The sequence below is a fragment of the Sceloporus undulatus genome, chromosome 2, assembly GCF_019175285.1.
Source record: "Sceloporus undulatus isolate JIND9_A2432 ecotype Alabama chromosome 2, SceUnd_v1.1, whole genome shotgun sequence".
In the NCBI taxonomy this organism is placed as follows: Eukaryota; Metazoa; Chordata; class Lepidosauria; order Squamata; family Phrynosomatidae; genus Sceloporus; species Sceloporus undulatus.
In genome coordinates this window covers 126,851,694-126,872,146 of record NC_056523.1, presented here as the reverse complement: position 1 = coordinate 126,872,146, position 20,453 = coordinate 126,851,694, and the positions used below count along the sequence as shown (strand labels likewise).

At 39.3% G+C, this 20,453-nt stretch overlaps 1 protein-coding gene across 1 annotated transcript in view; it reads right to left on the bottom strand.

Annotated features, from left to right (window-relative positions):
- Positions 1 to 20,453, bottom strand: part of DNAH9 (dynein axonemal heavy chain 9) — a 130,083-nt gene that overhangs the window by 92,862 nt on the left and 16,768 nt on the right. Inside the window, exons 2-8 of the mRNA XM_042447537.1 lie at positions 19,762 to 19,892; positions 17,424 to 17,635; positions 14,750 to 14,983; positions 9,671 to 9,838; positions 9,327 to 9,443; positions 7,255 to 7,405; positions 2,571 to 2,685 (exon numbers count right to left, since the gene is read on the bottom strand). Coding sequence (XP_042303471.1) covers positions 2,571 to 2,685; positions 7,255 to 7,405; positions 9,327 to 9,443; positions 9,671 to 9,838; positions 14,750 to 14,983; positions 17,424 to 17,635; positions 19,762 to 19,837 — 1,073 coding nt within the window. The 5' untranslated portion in view covers positions 19,838 to 19,892. The remainder of the gene's footprint in view (positions 1 to 2,570; positions 2,686 to 7,254; positions 7,406 to 9,326; positions 9,444 to 9,670; positions 9,839 to 14,749; positions 14,984 to 17,423; positions 17,636 to 19,761; positions 19,893 to 20,453) is intronic.

Below are 20,453 nucleotides of genomic sequence, written 5' to 3'. Positions count from 1 at the left end.
CATTCTGGACTTCTTAAGCCTGCTGAGGTGTGATGAGAGGGAATCATACAATCTGCCCAGTTGAGAACCAGAGAGGTTTGCACCTGGAAGTGCAGCACTGATGTATTACATGAAATAAGTCATTGGTGTTGCATATTTTGAATAGCACATAACATGGAATCTGTATCAGTCTGACAGCCCTGGTCTTCAGTCAACTGATGCTACAGCATGATTCTAGAGAGCCCTCAGTGTTCCAGTCAACTGATGCTGCAGAGTAATTCTAAAGATCCCCATGTGCCCTGAAAGGCACTGGGTAACCCATCCCAATTTGCTGGCATCATCAGTGACTAATTCTTGGGGCATCCTTTAAGAAAATCCACATGGAAAGGTTAGCAGCAAAACACCCAAGGCAGGGTAGAGAAAACCAATGGAGTCAAACTACAAAACATTCCAAATAAATATCAGGAAAACCTTCTGATAGTTAATGTTGTTTGACAGTGGAATAGACTATCTCAAAAGTAGTGGATTCACCTTCATTTGACATTTTTAAACAGAATTAGAAGGCCACTTCTTAGGGGTGCTTTAGCAGTGGATTCCACACGGCAGGGGGTTGGACAAGCTGGCCCTTGCAGTCTCTTCCAGTTCTATGATTCTACAAATCTATCTGGAGGGGGACTGATAGACATAATCCAATCACCCAGGAATGTCTTACACAACTGAGAGAGTCTAATACAGTTGACTCCTCACAGCTCATGCATTTTGGACCCAATCCTAAATTAAATTTATTATATTTGTGCTTTATCTTTTAGCAAAAATTAGCTCCCAAAGTGGCTTACTTTCAAAATTCATCAAGTACATCTGCTGTACATGAGAAACCTAGATTAGGTTTATCACAATCACAAAATAAGATATTTCAAAATATATAAATTCCTATTCTCGTGAGTCTCTTGTCCTTTCTGTTCTTTTTATAGGCTGAAATGTATCATTTCACTTCATTTCCTCATCACTTCCCCTTTCACTTCGGTTCTGTTCAACAAACAAACCTAGCTGGGGAACAAACTAAACCAGAGATAGTCTAAAGTTGACCTAACCCCTATTTGAATGCCAAAATAGCCTTGAAATTCAAGCTATGCTGCTCTGAATTCATTGAAGGAAGGGCCAAAATGCAAGTAAACAAAACCAGAGATTCATCATTTCTTCTTCTTCCTCCATTTTTTCTGCTTTATTCAGTTGGCCTTTGCTCAGAGGACTGTGCACAAGACACCAGTACTCCATGATTCTTCTTGTTGGGACCTTCAACTTTACACTGACCATCTTTTAAACTTAGTATACTGTTAAGAGTAACATAACCTATAAATGTAATATTTGATTTGGCTTTACAAATTTCTTAATGCATGGCTTGGCAACTTTGGTGGGGGCCAGTTTTCACTCCTGCCTCAAAGCATACACCTCCATTTTCAACCAAAAACTAGTAATAAACCTTAACTAGAGGTCACTTCTAATTAAAACATCTATACTTTCAGCAGTGTTTTCAGGTCTTTTTTTATAAAGCCCTAAATGGCTTGGGCCCAGGGTACTTAGAGGACCACCTCTCTCCATATAATCCGCCCCGCACTCTCAGATCGGGTGATAAACATCTCTTAAGAGTTCCAGACGCTAGACGAGCCATCACTACACAAAGGGCCTTTTCCACCTTGGCCCCTAAGCTCTGGAACTCGATCCCCGACGAGCTCCGCTCGACCCCTTCCCTAGCCCAATTTAAAAATGGGCTGAAAACGTATCTTTTCAAACGGGCATACCCCCAATAGCCCTGTTGTGATCCCTCTCCCCCTCACCGTTGTTACAATTGCTGCTAGCCTGGAATTGTTACTGTTATTGTTGTTTTATATAATGTAATTGTTAATTTTTGATAATGCTTTTATTGTAATTTGTATGTTGTCGGATTGCAAAATCCACCACTGTAACCCGCCTTGATCTCTGGAAAGGTGGGCTAGAAATAAAGCTTTTATTATTATTATTTATTTTTTTCCTGGATGCCTCTAAGCAAGGAAAACTATTCTTTTTGTGCTTGGGAGGCATTGTTTCAGCTCCTAGAGTAGTGATGGAAACTTAGGGGAGCCTGGGGACTACAAAAATGGTGATGGGACTCCATATGACCCACAGGCTACACTTTCCCCATCTCTTATTTGAACATACAAGTTCTGTAAATGCCTTGCCCCATGAATAGGAATACATGTCGCCACATGAGCAAGAAGACATTCCAGTTTCTCTCTAGAAACCACTTTGTGGTGGTGTCTTCCTTAGGCTTTTGATCCTCAGTCTCTCTGCAGTCCACTCGCTATGGAAAGCCTGCCTGCATCTTGCATGTTCACACTAGGATTACATGTATCAGGACACAAGCCAGGCCATGACACACTTTTCAAGTTTATGTTGTGATCATAAGGACACTGGAACACAGAGGGACCACTTTCATAACAACACATACAAAATATACCCCCATGATCTCTGTAACACTAAAGGCAAGAAACTGATTCACAAGGTTTGATGACAAAATAATTTTACACTGTAGTTTATATGAACTAGAAACTCACAGGTGGGTGAGGTGTTTAAAGTTACCAAATGGAATCTGGATCCTGTCTCTTAGTTCCTGAGCCCAACGAATTCCTCCAGCAACCAATGGCATATTCTTGTGTACTGGTGGATAACCTGAAAAAAACAAGTTCATTATCAAGTAGGAAATGAAAACTAGTGTACTGCTCAGATTGCATCAAGGTTGATCCAGCAGCAGAACATGGATGTAAAATTATCACCCAAAATTGTGCAGAAATGGCCATCCTGGACACTACCAATTCTGCCTACAAGGAAACAATCGTCCATATCAATATCCTTCCATGGTGCATTTTTTTTAAAAAAATCTGCACTTTAAAAGGTTGTTGGCAAGAATGATTTTAACCCATGCCCTTTCATACTATGTAAAGTAAGTAAATAAGTTTATTTGTATAATGTAAGCCATTACAAAAAGTAATCCAAATAAAACACAAAAATCAGACACATTGTAAAAATAGTACATTACATCATGTAGTTAAAACCATCTAAAAAGCCTGTGAGGGAGGGAATTAGTTTGGCCCGGCTCCATCAGGGCTAGGCTGAAGGGCTCCTCCCTCCATAACTGTCATCCTTCAGCCTGTGAGGGAGGGAATTAGTCTGGCCCAGCTCCATCAGGGCTAGCCTGATGAAGAAGAGCCCTCCCTCCGGTCCATCTGCCTTAGTCCAGGCCTCAGAGGGAGAGAAGAATGCTGGACCTGATCCCCCCCCCTCACCATTCCCTTCTCCTTTTGTGTCGTGTCTTTTTAGATTGTAAGCCTGAGGGCAGGGAACCGTCTATTATCCCCTCTGTTGTAAGCAGCCCAGATTCCCAGTGATTGGGCGGTATATAAATAAATCCTATTATTATTATTATTATTATTATTATTATTATTATTATTATTATTATTATTATTATTATCTAGAAACATTAAAGGTTCAATTAATGCTGAAAATATATAACATTGCTGTGCAAAGCTAAGATCATCCAAAAAATATTTTTTTAAAAAAAATGCATTCAAATCTATCCTGAAACCTAACCATTGTCCTTACAGAGCTTCTTCCTTAAAACAGATGCTTTAAAAGCAAACCAGGCTACCTTTTCAGCAATTAATAGTACAGTGTTCCCTAATAAAAACTTGATCAGATACAAATCAGAATTGCTTAGTACCAATCCTAAGTCTTTGAATAAGGCACCTCTTATTCTACACAATTACAGTTATCCCTCCATATTTGCGGATTTGATTATTCACAGATTTGATTAATATGTTCTCTCTAGGAATATCTAGGTCCTCCAGTGCAATTCTATGGGCAACTTTAACTAAAAGTTGCACTGAAGAACCTCTACCAAGCCTTTGTAGCTCCTCCAGCACCATTCTATGGTCAGTGTAGGTTGGACATTGACCACAAAGTTGCACTGGAAGACCTAAGGAGTCCTCTCAGGTAAAAACGTGGTGTTTTTATTTGAGGTTTTTCCATATTCACAGGGGTCTTGTGCCCCTAACCCTAGCGAATATGGAGAGATCACTGTATAGTATTATGATTCCACTTTAACTGTCATAGCTCCAGTCTAAGGAATCCTGAGGTTTGCAGTTTAGGAAGGGGCATATAGAATTCTCAATCAGAGAGCACCTCTGGTGCTTCTGACCAAACTACAAATCCCAGGATTCCATAAGATGGAGCCACAGTAGTTAGTGGAACCATTACGCTATAATTGTGTTGTGTAGGCTTCCAGTAAGATGGCGGAATGAATAGTTGAAAGCTACAGAAGCGGGTGGTGAGCGACAAGCCATGGTGGCTTCCAACCGAATTGGAAAACATAAATAAGTTGGGAAATTGACACACCCCCTCCCCAGGGATCTTAATCTGGCAACTATTATTATTATTATTATTATTATTATTATTATTATTATTAATAATAATAATAACCTTTATTTATAAAGCACTGTAAATTTACACAGTGCTGTACATACAATCTTTTTAATTAGACGCTGCCCTGCCCTAGCACTGCTTTCTCTAAGGAGAGCTGAAGAGAGCAGCGTGGAAGCCGCCGAGAAACTGCAGGTGAGCTGCAGCCATGTCTTGGTGCTGGAGAAGGACCAGCAAAACTCTGCCACTACCGTTTACCAAAGATTAGGTAGGAACCAGAAGTCAAAAACTGAGTGAATTATAAAATAAAATAATATCTTCAATGGCACCACTGAAGGGTGAGAAAAATCATATAAAAACTAAATAGTGATTATGAGAGTGCACAAGTGAGAAAAGGACATGCTTAAACAAATAGAGTAAAAAAGCTGCTGGGACAAAGCAAAGCAGATGTAGGGAAGAAATCAAAAAACTTTATAAGCAGAGACAAATGAGAATAAATGAAATAAAATAGAGAAAATAAAGAAAAGTAATTATGGCGCAGTACAGAGTGCCAAAAAGAGGCGCCAGAGAGGTGCCTTTCCTTGCTCCGCAGCAGCGCTGTAGCAACCAAATTGTGTGGCGCTGCTGCGCAGCAATAAAGGAGTGCGCGGAAGTGGCTCTTTTTTGCGGCACACTTGCGCCATGCCAAAGTGCCAGCAACAGTGTGATGACATGCCAGCGGCGCAGCCCTGTTTGGACGCTGTGCTGCTGGCACGTCATCACTGCACACACCATCTAGATGATGCCGCGCAGCTGCTGCACGCCCATGACCTGCTAGGGTTGAGGGGTGTGTGCACGCCCCACCCCAAGCAACCCTAGCACATCATGGGAGTGCTGCAAAGGGCCCATCTGTACCGGGCCTATATAACAGACTGAGACATAAGACTGAGACATAAGAGTGACACTTGAGTTGGATGAGAAAGACGATGAAATAAGATTTAAAATGAGGAAAAAGACAGAGGTAGACCTATTAAAGGCGGACACATAAAAGCTACGTAGTAATGGAAAGGAACAGAGAAAGGAGGATAGAAGAAGAGACGGATTAAAATTTTGCTTTGAAAGTGAAAGGAGTTTTTGGGGGTTACAAGAAAAACATAAACAAACTTTGTTAAACTGTGGAGGGCAACATTTCAGATTTTTGGATCTTCCACCTGATTTAACTGTTATTTTGTTGACGATTAACCTGTCGATTACAACCTTGTATTACGTCTGGGACACTTTAATGTGGATTACAATAAAAATATGGTGACTATGTTATAAAAATAAAAATTGAAGTTTACCATTGGACTTTTGATGTGGGTTTCCTATATGGATTTTGACTTACCCTTCTTTTTTGTATTATTATTATTTTTCTTAATATTGACTGGATCGGAGCACTGTGGATTATCACTGGGGAAAACAGTGTGATTGTATAGTACTTTGCCTTCTTTTCGCCTCTCTCTTACCCTCGGTGGAGAGAGTTTTCGATTATAAATAAAAGGGAAAACTGGAAGTAGACTGAGACAGGCAGATTCATATACACAGTTCCCTTAATATAACTGAATTGAAAATTTGGACGTAAAGGACTATTTTAAAGTACAAAACCTTGAAACTGTAACAGGGAGTTACAAACAGTGAAGACAGAAAACTAAGAAAAGGGAAGAAGAAAGAAATAAGAAAAGAATAACACAGAGGTAGAAGAGAGGAAAAACAGACATGAATAACAGGGAAAATCTTTCAGAGTAACCAATTTATAAACTTTTAAAGAAATAGTAATTCATATAATAAATTGAATGATTTTTATATTGAAGTTAACTGGGGGATAAAAAGAAATAGAATGAATATAAATGATAGTTGAAATAACTGGTTTATGATAATATTTTGATTTTTGATAATTGTAAAGTGAATATAGAATTTGCAGCATATATAAACTAATATAATTAATCTGAAGAGGTTAGAAAATTATTTGGGATAAATAATTTCACAGCAGACTGATAAAAGAAACAAATTAATCAATTGAATACTGAACATAAATTATTTTATTGTTGCTTTTTAAATGTTGTTTAAGTAAGAACGCTGTTGATTATTGATCTATAATATATTGCATATTGAATGTTGATAAACTGATTATAATGATAATTGTTTAGAGTGAAAATTGATTATAGTGGTAATTGAAAGTAGTTTATTGATTTAATTGAATATTAGGTTAAATGAACTGAGAAGTACTTGTTAGAGGAAAACAAAAAATTAACTGATTAGTGATTAGATTAACTTTATAAGAATTTTTTGAATGATATGTTTATAAGAAGTTGATTAAGATTGCTGATTATTGAGAATTGAAAATTTGAACATTTAGTAAATCAAAGGTGGTTGATAAGATTATATTGAATGTATTGATTATCTTGAATTTTGTTTGAAAAAAATGTCAATGGTATCAAGAGCACTGGCAAAATCTAAAACACAAGTACAGGCCCCAGCAGGAAGACCATCACTAGAGCTAAAGATTTTAGAAGCCATACAGAGAACAGAAACTAATATTAAGCAAAAAATCAAAGATTCTAGAAAGGAAATAACATAATTGTGTTGTGTAAAAGAGCCCCCAGCTTTCTTAATATGCTACTTTTTCTGTGCAATTAATTAAACTGAATCTGGACTACTTTAAGTAAGGACACATAATATCAATCATGATCTTTACCTAAATAAATAAATAAATATCTGACAACTCAAAACTATTTTGCATTTCCTTGGCTTCTAAAGGCATTCTTCTAAATGGGCATTAAGACTTTGAAGACAACCAACATGTACCTAGCTGTATCTTCTCCTGGATATGTTTTAGGTAGATTAGTTTAGCATCATCTAGGTCTCTGTTGAACATTGTGATGAGCAGATGATATCTGTTGTTGACTTCTGCTGCTATTAGTGGTCGTTCCAGTAAACTCCCAAATATATCTACCAACTGCCACATAGAAAGAAATCACAAAGATATATAATTTCATGTACACACACCATGATCCACAAAAACCATTCTTTCCAACATTTCTTTCAATAACACAGATAAAAAGAAATTTATCGGATAAAAATCTATATGAATATACAAACATTTGAGTTTTAGTCGGTGTGGAGGTCAACAACACCAATTGATTAAATCATTTCAAGGGAAATTCTACATGTATAGCATCATGCATATATCATCACTGGATGCAAAGCATCACATGTAAGCACATATGATAATCTCTCCAGTGGTTCCGGTCCTATCTCTCGGGGAGATTCCAGATGGTGAAGCTGGGGGACAGTTGCTCTCGTAAAAGAGAGCTTACATCGGGTGTCCCTCAGGGCCCCATCCTGTCCCCCATTCTATTTAACATTTACATGAAGCCACTGGGAGAGATCATCCAGAACCATGGAGCTCGGTGTTATCAGTATGCTGATGACACCCAGATCTATCTCTCCATGTCTCTGACTGATACAGTGACTAAGCTTGGCACCTCTACTCTGGATGCCTGCCTGGGGTCAGTAATGGGCTGGATGAGGAAAAACAAACTCAAGCTGAAGCCAGAGAAAACAGAGGTACTCGTGATAGGTCCTCCGAATCCAGATAGGGAAATTTGCCATCCTGTCCTGGACGGGGTTACACTTCCCCTAAAGGACAAAGTTCGCAGTTTTGGAGTATTCCTGGATCCATCTCTACAGTTATCATCTCAAGTAGATGCGATGGCCAAGAGTGCTTGGTACCAGCTTCGGCTGATACGCCAACTGCGTCCCTGTCTGGATCAAAAGGACCTAGAAACTGTAGTACATGCACTGGTAACCTCTCGTTTGGATTTCTGTAATGCACTCTACATGGGGCTACCTTTGTATCAGGTTTGGAAGCTTCAGTTGGTTCAAAATGCTGCAACCAGATTGGTCACGGGTACAGCTAGGTGGATCATATAACCCCTGTGTTAAAATCTCTTCACTGGCTGCCAATTCACTTCCGGTCCCAATACAAAGTGTTGGTTATTACCTTTAAAGCCCTACATGGCTTGGGCCCGAGTTACTTGAGGGAACGCCTCTCCCTATATAATCCGCCCCGCACCCTTAGAACAACAGGGAAACTCCTACTTGAACATCCTAAAATGAGACTGGCAACAACCCACTAAAGAGGTTACACAGCGACAGCGCCTACTCTTTGGAACGCTCTCCCAGAAGAGATCCGCTCTAGTGGTACATTGGAAGCCTTTAAAAAGGCTTTAAAAACCTATCTCTTCCAGCAAGCATACCCTCCCGACTTTTTTTAGAGAAATATTCCCCAATTAGATTAAGATACTTGATAGCCTATAATTTTGACCACTTAATTTCTTATTTTACATAATTTTATTGAATATTTATGATTGTAATTGAATGTTTTAACTGTTTTTATACTGTATTATGACGTTTGTCATAGTTTTACCTGATGTGAACCGCTTTGATCTCGAGGAAAAGCGGTATATAAATAAACAGTTTATTATTTATTATTTATTATATGTCAGCCATGAAGTCTATAAATGACAGAAAGCTATAACATTTTACAATTTAAGTGTAGAAAATTCATGCAGCATCTTACACAAAAGTAAATTATTTATAACAGGTTTTGGTAGTATGTCTTACAGATTTTGCAATACAGTTTCATCCTATCCCTACCGTCTTCAAGGTTCCTATTCAAATACAATGCCCAGCGCTAAGATAATGGATATACAACTTTCCAAGGCATTTATCAGAATGGTGCACACATACCATATAGTAGCACCTTCAGGGCATTTGTGAAAGAGAAAAGCTTTACACACACACGCACACATGTGTGTGTGTGTGTGTGTGTGTGTGTGTGTGAGTGTATGTGTTTTGTGTAATAAATAACAAACCTTGAATGCATGCTCCACACTAGGTACATCATCAAAAGCCTGACCAAAAATGGCCCCAAGCCTCCGGTCCATGTCTTCTATTTTCCCCTTAAATTTATACACATCTTTTTCAAATTCCTAAAAAAGCAAACAGACAACCATATATATCAGTGCCACAGCTAATTAGCAGGGCCTTGAAGCATGATGTTAAATATTTAAGGAACCCTAAATTGGGACAGCTTTTATATGCATCAATAGAAACAGGCCTTTCAGAATACCAGACCCCTCAATATTCATTTCTAAAATTCTCTGTAGGCTGAAACTTACAACTCAAACAAGCTCTCTAAAAAACCTGAACAACCTACCATGTTGGCTACATCCAGGCAATCATAAGTACTTTCTGAAAATACTTTATACACCTCTTCAAACTCCTCATGCATGCTCAGAACCTGCTGGCTCAGAGATTTTCCTTTTATACCACTGAATTCCAGCTTCTCCAGCTTGTCTATGTCCAAAACAGTTGCCAGAAGATCCTACAGGAAACATAAATTAGAGTAAATATCTATAGTTTAAATCACCGCCTCTTCAACAGTTGTGCTAAGTGAGATGCTTGCTTGCTTCATACACTAGTTTCTGAAATAAAGCAAATGGCATATCTACAGTGTTGCCAATTTCCGGGGAATTCCCCAGAATCCGGGGAATGTAGTTAATTGCTTTCCAGGGATTTTGACTGAATAATAATAAATATTGGGGAATTCGGGGGATTTGGGTAAAACATTCCAGGGAATATCTTTGAAGCTTGTTGGCAACACTGCATATCTATCAACCCTAACTATACCATGTTACCTTTCCTTATTTTATTATCATTCCTAATTTTACACAGACACACAGAGAATAACTGTGTGTGAAGAGAGGGGGAGGGAGAGAGGAAGAGGGAGAGAGAGACTGATTGATGGTTACCAAAAAAAAACTCTTGAGCTGATGGTGAAGCAGAGCCATGATGATATGACTTATTTAGTTAGTTTTAGATGCAAATCTTGAGTTCAAAAACTCAAAATGTTGAAGATCTTTTTAATCATGGTGGGTACCATTTGCTTTTAAAAAGTTATGGGAGCTTGGCATCCTTAGGGTAAATATCCTGCAAATTTAACACACACTTAACAGAAAGCCCTACTGAAAAATAATAGGAAAGTAGACAGGTATGGCTCTTGCAGTGTTGTCACAGCAGAACAGAAATTCTGCACCATGAGCTGAAACCAATATTAGCCTCAACTAGAGCTGATCAATTCACTTCAGTGGGTCTGCTCCAGTTAGGAAAACGTGGTCTTATGAGTAGGGGAGGAAATGTTAAAATGATGTCTGAAATCAGTAATAGAATCAGTAAGAGCTAATAAGATGCAGGTCAATCTAAACAAGATGATGGTGTTATTCATGGGACATTTCTAATATTCAGCCTACTGAGAATCCCTAAGAGATTAAGCCTGGCATCTGGGAGTGCTCATTGATCCATCTTTTAAAAAGAAAGCCCAAAGTAGCTTCCTAAAATTTGTGTAGCAGTTGCAACTTCTATTAGGGAGATAGCCTAAACACACATACTCATGTCACTTTAATATCTAATCTAGATTATCACAGTGCAGTGCTATTCATATGCCATATTATCAAGTGTGTGTTACTATGAAGCATAATCTCTAACATCTCTGTGTGTATTCCTCTCAAATCAGTTGCTACATAGTCTACAATAATTCAGTTTACCTCCTAGCAGGATTTATTAGAAAATAACCAATACAGCTTTAAAACAGCATTTATGATTACCAGGGCTTCTTCAAGGTTAATTAAAGGGGTGTACAAAAATGCAGCAACCTCCAATCAATACTACTTTGCATTCCACTGAAATTTCAGCCTTGGAGACAAAAAAATAACAAATCCTAATTGAAGCCAATTCTCAAGTGAACCGGGATATGTGCCAGCAGCTCGTATTATCCTTCTGCTTTCTTTAGATTTGGAGAAGAAAGTAATGGAAGAAATAGATTTTATTTATTTATTTATTTATTTATTTTGGATTGAGCCAAAAGCCTTCCTAATATTAAGTCGCATGTGAATTCTAATGCTGGCCACGAATTAAGCTAACAGGAATCTGGCAAGAGGGGACCAAAGGGGCAGCTGAATATGCATATACAACAAAGTTTATCATCTGTGGAAATCCTGAGCAGGAACTCTTCTCTGCATTTTACTAGTCTCTGCAAAGCTGAACACACATAGAACACCCCCACAGCTACCATGTCTACCAACCACAGGCCAAAGCTGGGCTTTTTGGCAATATACAATGGATTTGTTCAGAGTATCACACTCCTATAAATGACATAAAGAAGTAACAACCATTATCAGTCTACATGGGAGACCAGTGGAACTATGCCAGACAAGATGGCATAATCTGACCAAGAAAGAATGCTGGAGACACCCTAGCTTTCCTGTTTGGTTCAAGAAAAGCACATTATGGGGAGGTCTGTAGCCGCCCTTTTTATCTCCGGGATGGGGGCAGGGCAGCCTCACTGGCAGCTCTGCGGCCCCAATCCAGAGTTTTTCCAGGCCACGGAGAAGTGGCAAAATGCCGCTTCTCTGTGGCGCAGAAAAAGTGTGTCCTTGGGGCTTCATGCCCCTGGACACCCCAGGACCCGCAGCCATGGAAAAAGGGGCTGCCTGGCCCCTTTCTCCCTGGCATAGTTCCCACAGCTGTTTGGTTGCTGTGGGAACAAGGCAGCTCCCAAAAGGAGCTCCATTTCGGAGCTCCTTCCCACACCGTGCCCAGGCCGCCATAAGAGGCCTGGGACGGCACAGAGACGTCATGCATGCACCGCGCCGTTTGGACATGGCACGTGCGTGATGTAATCATGGCAGTAAATGGGAGGCCGCCACGATGATGCCGCCGCCACGTACTAGGGCTGCAGGGCATGCGGATGCTCCGGCCCCAGGCAACCCTAGTACGTGGCCAGGCCAGCCCAAAGCACCGGTCTGGATCAGGCCATAGTTTAGCATTAAAGTGCATCCATTTGAATAAAGCCTATTCATATGGGGGAAAGTTATAAAGTTTCATAACTTTAACACAGGGAGGGAGAATATTTGTTCCATTGTCTATTGATTAGCTTTTTTATATTTTGTTATAGAAAACATTTTTCATGCAAATTTCTCTTAACTGTAGACAATGTTGAGACCTGTAAAAATGTTGTTTGTTTAGCTATACATATTGAACACTGGGCTAAATTCAAAACTGCATGAGTGAAAGACTACCTGTCAAAGGGGTATTTTTTGCTGCTACTTCCTTCCCAGTGCACCCCCTCGTGGCTCCCCTCACCCTGGCCCAGGATTGTACAAGATTATGGAAAAGGCCTAGAATATGGTAGATCGGAGACAGATTGCATAAACAGCATTTTCACTTGTACATCTCTGGATCCAGCCCTTAAAACCCAGTTGTCTATATGCAAGTTGTCCATCAGCTATATTACTATTATCTCCTTGATACAGTATCAGTTATGCACGTACAGGAAATACTTATTTTATAGAGATATATATAGTGGTCTAAATAGAACTGGGTGTTAGAGTTGAAATCCAGTGCCCTGCAACCCAGTTCCACCTCCCAATGACTGAGCAGAGAGCAGCATATTTGGCAGAGGGAAGCAGACATCAATACCTGGGCTGCAGCATCCTTTCTTTCTTCTCGTTTTTGAAAACATTTTACAGACAAAGTCAGCCAGACTTATAAATGTCCATTTCATTTGTATCTCTTTCTACAGAAAAGTTGCCTGTTCCAAAGTAAATGTATTTAAGCATTGGAGGGATAGAAGGAAAGTCCATGGGCCCTTTCATACTAGATAATTATGGACATATGATTCTACTTTAACTGCCTGGCTGCATCCTATAGAATCCTGGGATGTGTAGTTTAGGGAGGGACTTTTAGAATTTTCTGCAAAAACAGAACTGCAGGACATAATGCCAATGTAAGAACAAAGCAGTTACTGATGAAGTATGGGTGGCATGCCCTATAAATGCACACTGCTGTCTACAGCTAGATATAGATCTTTTAATCTGTATCCAGTCCCATTTTATCAGTGTGACCTTCACTAGCACTAGCAGATAACATGAAGAATGACAAAGCCAACCCATCAAGGGAGTAGCTGTTACCATGTGCTCAGAAATCCTGACAGCTGCTGCAGATCTCTACATTGCCTAGGCAAATGCATAGGAAGTCAGAAGGAAATTAATGAGGTATGCCACTATTGTCTTGTTGACAGTGTATCAACTATGCATTGACAGAAGAGGCTATTTTAACTTTTTATGTTTTAACTTCTGTATGCCTTTTAAATGATTTTATACTGTTTTAATGATATTATTTTAAATGGCTTTAAATTTTTTGCTAACTTTGAATTGATTCTTTTTGTGAGCCACCTTAGCTTCCACTCTGGGAAAAAGGCAATATAAAAATGAAACAAAATGAAATGTAATAACTATTTATTGTGAATATATGCATTGAAGCAAACACAGCTGGATCTTGGAGACAAATTCTGAAGATCAGCCCCACCAAGGATGACTGGAGAGCAGCAGCTTGTCTGTTTCCAACTTTAAAAATCACCAGCCAAAGCAAAAGGTGCAAAATAAGATGTCGCTGTAAAAACTTTAATCGTGTCAACTTTGATTATGCTTTAAATCAGTGGTTCTCAACTTCTTGTACTTCAAATATTTTGGAGTTTGATCCTCAGAAGTCCCAGCCGGTATGGCCAACACTCAGGGATTCTAGGAGCTGACATTTCAAACATCTGGATGACTAAAGTTTGAAAACCACTATTTTTAAAGCATTGTATTATTAATTTATAACATTTGTATCCTCTCTTTCTTCAAAGCAATTCAGGGGAGATTATGCAGAATTTATCCCATTTTATGCTCACAATACCCTTGCAAAGTAGATAAAGTTGAGGCTAGACCTACACTACAGAATTAATGCAGTTTAACACTGCTTTAACTGCAATGGCTCAGTGCTATGAAATCCTGAGATTTGTAGTTTTGTGAAATATTCAGCCTTCTCTGTCAGAGAACTCTGCTGCCACAGATCCCAGGATTCCACAGAGTGGAGTCATGACAGTTAAAGCAATGTTAAACTGTTTTGTGGCAGTGTGGCAGCAGGCTGAGAGACAACTTATTTTCCCAGACACAACTTTGAACTTCTTGGCTGAGTGAGGATAGTGAAACAGGGGTATCTTCAGTCTAACTCCTCTATCCATTACACCACACTGGGTGTTTTAGTCGTTGAGAACTACCATTTTTACCCTCTGAAGCTAGGAGTCAAGGGTAACAATACTTGCAAGGAAGTGAGTTACAAAAAGGTATTTGTGACACTAAATACAGTATTGCCTGCATTGGTTACTCTTTCTGACATTTCACTGTCTAATACTTACTTCTACCACATGGAGCCTTTCCAGAAAGTTATCCAGTTGTGAAAAAACCATTACGGAAGGGAAATCCCACTTTTTCACCTCCTGACCTGGCTGAAAATAAGTGTTTAGATTTTCTCTTCTTTCTTCAAACATCTGCTTGAAATAGTTGAAAATATCAAAAGCTTCCTCTACTTTGTCCAGACTTTCTTCAGGTTCTCCTTTAAGCAGATCTTCTGAGTTGAGGTAATTTCTGGCCTAGTTGGACAGAGGGAAGAAAGAGACAAACTTTGTGATTTGAATACAGTAAAATGCTCATATTAACTAAACAGGCAGAATGTTAAAAAGTTACTGTTTGACACTAGAGCTCCCAGAATCTCTCAGCAAAAATTGCTAGTAATCATCTTGGCTGGAGAATTCTGAGAATTATAGTCAAAAACAGTGACTTTTTACAAGCTGTAGAAGCAAGGGTATAAATTGGCAAACATACAAGGAGCCGGATCCTGATCTTAATTTTCCAATTGATTCTTTGCTTCTTCTGGAAGCATTCATCTGGAAACCTGCCACTGGTTTTGTCAATTTTTTAAATACAGCATAACAAGAGATGTGAAAGAGGTATGTTTGTCCATACAGACTTACAAACATGGCATCAAAGATTATTTCTCACAAATGAAGAGAAAGGAGATTCAAAAGCATAACATCAGAAAACTGAGGAAAGGAAAACATTTTCAGATCCATCCTGCCACTAACACAAGATGGACAGAATTCAAAATGTTGTCACTGAAAGATATTTAGCAGTACCACTAACACTTCATTAAAAAGACATAGGTAAAAATCTTTTTTAAAAATCAGTGCTCGAATTTCTGCAGCTAAACTGTACTTGGTGAGCCTCTAAATAAGAATTGTGCCTTAGCCATAGAAACACAGGCTCAAATCTCTGCTTATTTGTGAAGCTCTTTCTATGGCGCCAGCCCAATCACTTACGGAGCCTGAACTTCCTCACACGATTGTTATAAAAAAGCAGGAAAACCATCAAAGTTATGCTATACTTTGTACCGAAGGAAGGGGTAGATAAAAATGTGACCAGAAAGAAGTAATAACCAATGTATATGTTGCTTGGCAATCTACACAAATGATGAAAAAATCCTGTTTCAATATATGAGGGAGCTCTGTTGTTTTAATCTGTCTGTAGAAGAGCTACACACTAAAACAGAAGGGGGAAAATATGGTGGGTCCAGGACTATGCTGCAGAACTACCTAGGGGTGCACAGACTGCCAAAAAAAATTAAAGCAGAGGCCCACTTTTGGTATTGAAAAATAAGTGTTATATGTTAAACAGTATAGTGAGGCAGCAACCTATATAAAAAGTAAATTGACACTCTGGGTGGCTCCCAGGAGAAGCAATTCATATTTTCTAAGCCAGGAAAAATATGCTCCAGGGAATCTAGAGAGGAGAAAAACAGCCTTTGGGACATATGGCGCCCCTTGGCTGCCATCTGACCACCACCACTCTAAAGGAAAAGCAAAAGCATAAACATAAACCTCCAGCACTCGCACATCACAATGCAGAAAAATAGGGCACTTTTCCATACTGCTTTTAAGCTGATCCACCTATATCAGCACCATGTGTGTCCAACCACTTTAACAAGACATTATCCTATGCTATTCTATTCCAAATTTTCTAGGTACGCCTTCCTCTTACTTCCCACTGTGCTAGAATGGCAGCTATAGAATCAGATGAGGGTGTGCAAAATGTTAGCTTGATACTTTATTTAGAAGGGGAAAATAAGGGTTCCAATTTATCAACTCTAATGCATTATCGGGACCAGCTACATTAACATTCACAGGACATGAAGGAAACCTTGCCCTGGTGTTATCTGGAGGGGAGGTGGAGGATTTTATTATCTCCTCTTCAGAGCTACTAAGCCCTCTCTTCAGTTTCTCAGAAGGTTAAGACAACAAAAACAGGCAAATGACCTTTAATAGGCACAGCTTACTCTTTTGAGGTGATCAGACCTATAGCAGACTAGGCTTTCTTTGTCTTCATGAGGCCTCGGGTGGCTCTAGTCCACCCTCGAAGCAACAGCTCCCCATGTTGTCTAAGAGGAAGGGAACTTTACGTAGACCAAACTCACTGGAAGTTCTCTGAGATGCTCATCTGCTTGCCTGAATTTATAAATTCTGCAGCTATCCCTGATGTGGGTGTACTCATTGAGATTCTACTGAATCTCTTCTCTTGGCTTTACTTCACGAACGAAGATTGAGGAAGGACTCATCCGTGCTTTCTACAAGCGCGTTGATGACATTGGATGTATCCTTCGAGCCTGTGCAATGGATTTTTCTGGTGGAGCGCAGTGGGCATAGAACTGGCCTCACCCTTTAAACCAGAGGTTCGTCTGCTGAGGCCTTGACAAGCATGGACGGTGGCAGCGATGTGACCACAGTTACTGTGTGACTAGAGCAGCCTCTCCTGGTGTACCATCTTCTAGGTATGTTGCACTACAACCCCCTACTGCTGAAGGATGCAAGGATAAGGAGGGCTATTATGAGTCTGTACCTGATGTGACAATTCCTCTGACAAGACCCAGCCTCTTGCAAAACAGGACTCTCCAAACACTGTGTCTGTGAGGAACATCTGTAGGTTATTTTCTCCATTTTCCAGAAAGACTGTATGGTAAAGAATAGCTACGTGACTTACCTGCTGGATAATGAGACTGCAGATTTCCTGAAGCAGCACAATTATCCTTGCAGGTGTGCTATAATATTTGGATGAGGCCCATATAAAACACACCATATGAAGCACACGGTTTAGCAATGGCTTCACTTCATTAAATTCCACACTCTCTATTTCTTCTAAAGGGCGCTGAATTGGCTTTAGATGCATGTTTATATCTTCAGCCTCAACCAAAGCTGTTTTTTTTAACAAACAAAAAAAATTATATAAGAAATGCAGGAACTTGCAGAGCTTCTTAAGACACAACATTAAAAACACTTGGTTAGAAATGAATTGTTTTTAGTTCTGTAGGGCTTACGTTTTGTGTGCGTGTATGTGTGTATGTGTATGTATTCAGTTATGACATATATGAACTCTTTATGGACTTTAATTGCTCAACCTAAACTAAAAGCTGAAACCTAAAAAGTATTAGAACTATGATGCAGCTTCCTACTGAGAGATTTTAAAAGCTTGCAATTTCTGCTGTTCTTCAAAGAATTTAAAAATTCTCTTTGTGTCTTTGCTGTACCATCTCTTTTGGTGTTATTCACTTACTAAAAAAATCCTTCAGTTTACTGCATGCTCTAAAACTGTAAAAGGTTTTTTTCAATTGAACTGAGAAAAAAGACACATCAACAAAAAACAACAATGAGCACAACAACATACCAAGACATCTGGGACACCTTCCTGGGCATACATAAGTGAGATAATTCAAAGCACAGCTGTGTAAGTCTGGAATATCAGTATGCAAAAGGATCTTGTAGCACCTTAGAAACTAAGTTAGAAGAAGTTACGAGTATGATCTTTTGTAGAACTGAGCCTACTTCCTCAAACATTTGGGTAAGTAGGCTCAGGACAATGAAAAGTCATGCTACCAGCGTCTTTCTTTCAGTTAGTCTCTAAGGTGCTACAAGATCCCTTTGCATAGGTGAAATAAGAACAATGCAATCAGAATCGGCTCTTCCAAAGCTTCACATGGGTCATAGGCAATAACAATTGCAGCTACATTCCTATATCCCTTCATACTAAGCAGTCTCTAAGCAGTTTACAACGTGCAAGCTAAATGCCCCCAACAAGCTGGGTACTCATTTTAGCAACCTCGGAAGTCAGGCTGAGTCGACCCTGGAGCCCCTGGTTGAAATCAAACTCACAAACTTGTGGCTGTGAGTGAGTGGCTGCAGTACCAGCATTTAACCACCGCACCACCAGGCCTCCATGGGAGGACCAAGTGAAGAAATGTCCAAACATGCCAAAACAATGCAAGTGTACCTTTTCTGAACAAATTTGTCTAGACTGGCTAGTCTTTTAGATGTTTGAATTTGGAAAGACACTTTTCTTCAGAGTGTAGCAGACCAGACTTTAAAGGCATTTCATGAATACACTAGACTGGTTCTAGATTTAGTCATGCTTAAAATAAAACAACTGAAATCAATGGATTTCAATGGATTTCAGTTGGCTGTGGCTAATATGACTAACTCCTATGACTAGTACAGTGGGACTCCTATGACTAGTACAGTTCTGGATCCCCCTGTGTAAGGGGAAATCTGCATATGCTCGCGTCTCATTGAAAACAATGGAGCATGTGCATGCGGCGGCACAGCGCACAACATGGCCACACACACCATTGTTTTTATCACTGCATGGCTTCCATGTAAGCTGGAAATGTATGACTAACTTTTCAATTTATGAGCTTTTCATGAGAAAAATCTGTTTAGCTGTACAAGTGGGGATAAACTTCCAACCCAGCTCAGTTATGTACAAGAGTCAGTATGGTATAGTGATCTGAGCACTGGACTATGACTTGCTATTCCACACTCAGCCATTGAAACCCACTGAGTGACCTTGCGAGGGTAACACACTCAGCCCAGAAAACCTTAGGATCACTATAAATTGGAAATGACTTGAATGCACACAACAACAAATAACAGCAATAGGTTATGTATTGAAAACTTCAGACTACTTGACAGCCATTGAGTGCATGCAACTCATGTGGATTTAGATTAATGTCCACTTCATCTCTTCCACCTTTACCCAGTAGTCTATCACAATCCTCCACCAATTCAAAGGCTAGAAGGAGGGGTGCAATGGAGAAATTATGGAGGAATTATGGATTAATAATACACTTTTTGTATTATGATCTGTATCGCCAATGGTATAACTGGGAGGCCAAAGGATCTGTTTATTATATATGTTTTTAAATTGAAAAATATTTCAGTAAACAATTAACAGCATGAGAATTTGAGAAGCTGATCTTCATCAAGATTAGCCAAGGAAACATAGTGATCCATGCTAAAAAAATATAACACAGTTTTTCAAAACTTACCTGCTTCTACATCTCTAAACATGGACTTGAATGCTGGGTAGTAAGTGCTCTGCACTCTGTCCAGCAGTTCCATCATGGCTGAAACCTTCTCAGATTTCAGTTGGTTATAAATGCACTGAAGATCATCACATCTACAGCAAACACAAAATGAAGCTTTGAAGAAAAGCATGTCCATTTCAAATAATCAGGCAACAAAATAAAATCATCTGCCAACTTTCCAATTTTTAGATCCTGAGTTAATAGACAATAGGTCTGAACTCTGATTTGCACTTCAGTAACCCCTTGTACTAATGCTTATGCCTTAGTGATCATGCGTAGAACTGAGATATGCTTTGTACGATTAAGGGGGAAATGTCCAAATGCATAAAATTTACTTCTGGGCACATTAATTAAATGAACCACATCACTAAGCAGCCAAAAAAAAGTTACATGAGCAAGATGGATTTTTACTCAAAGCCAGTTCTTTTGCTATTTGCAAAATTACTTCTCACTTCTTTTCTATTCCTTAAAGGACAGGGAATTACAAAGTCTTAAGGGTAGAATGAAAGGAATGGTTGTCTTCTTGGCATCCAGATGTCCTCTTGTGTTCTATACCAAACACTATTAGCACATGTCAGGATTGGGCTAATCCTGCCATGATGATGTGCTGGGGAATTCTGTATTGTATCATGTGTTTGATCCAACTGTGATAT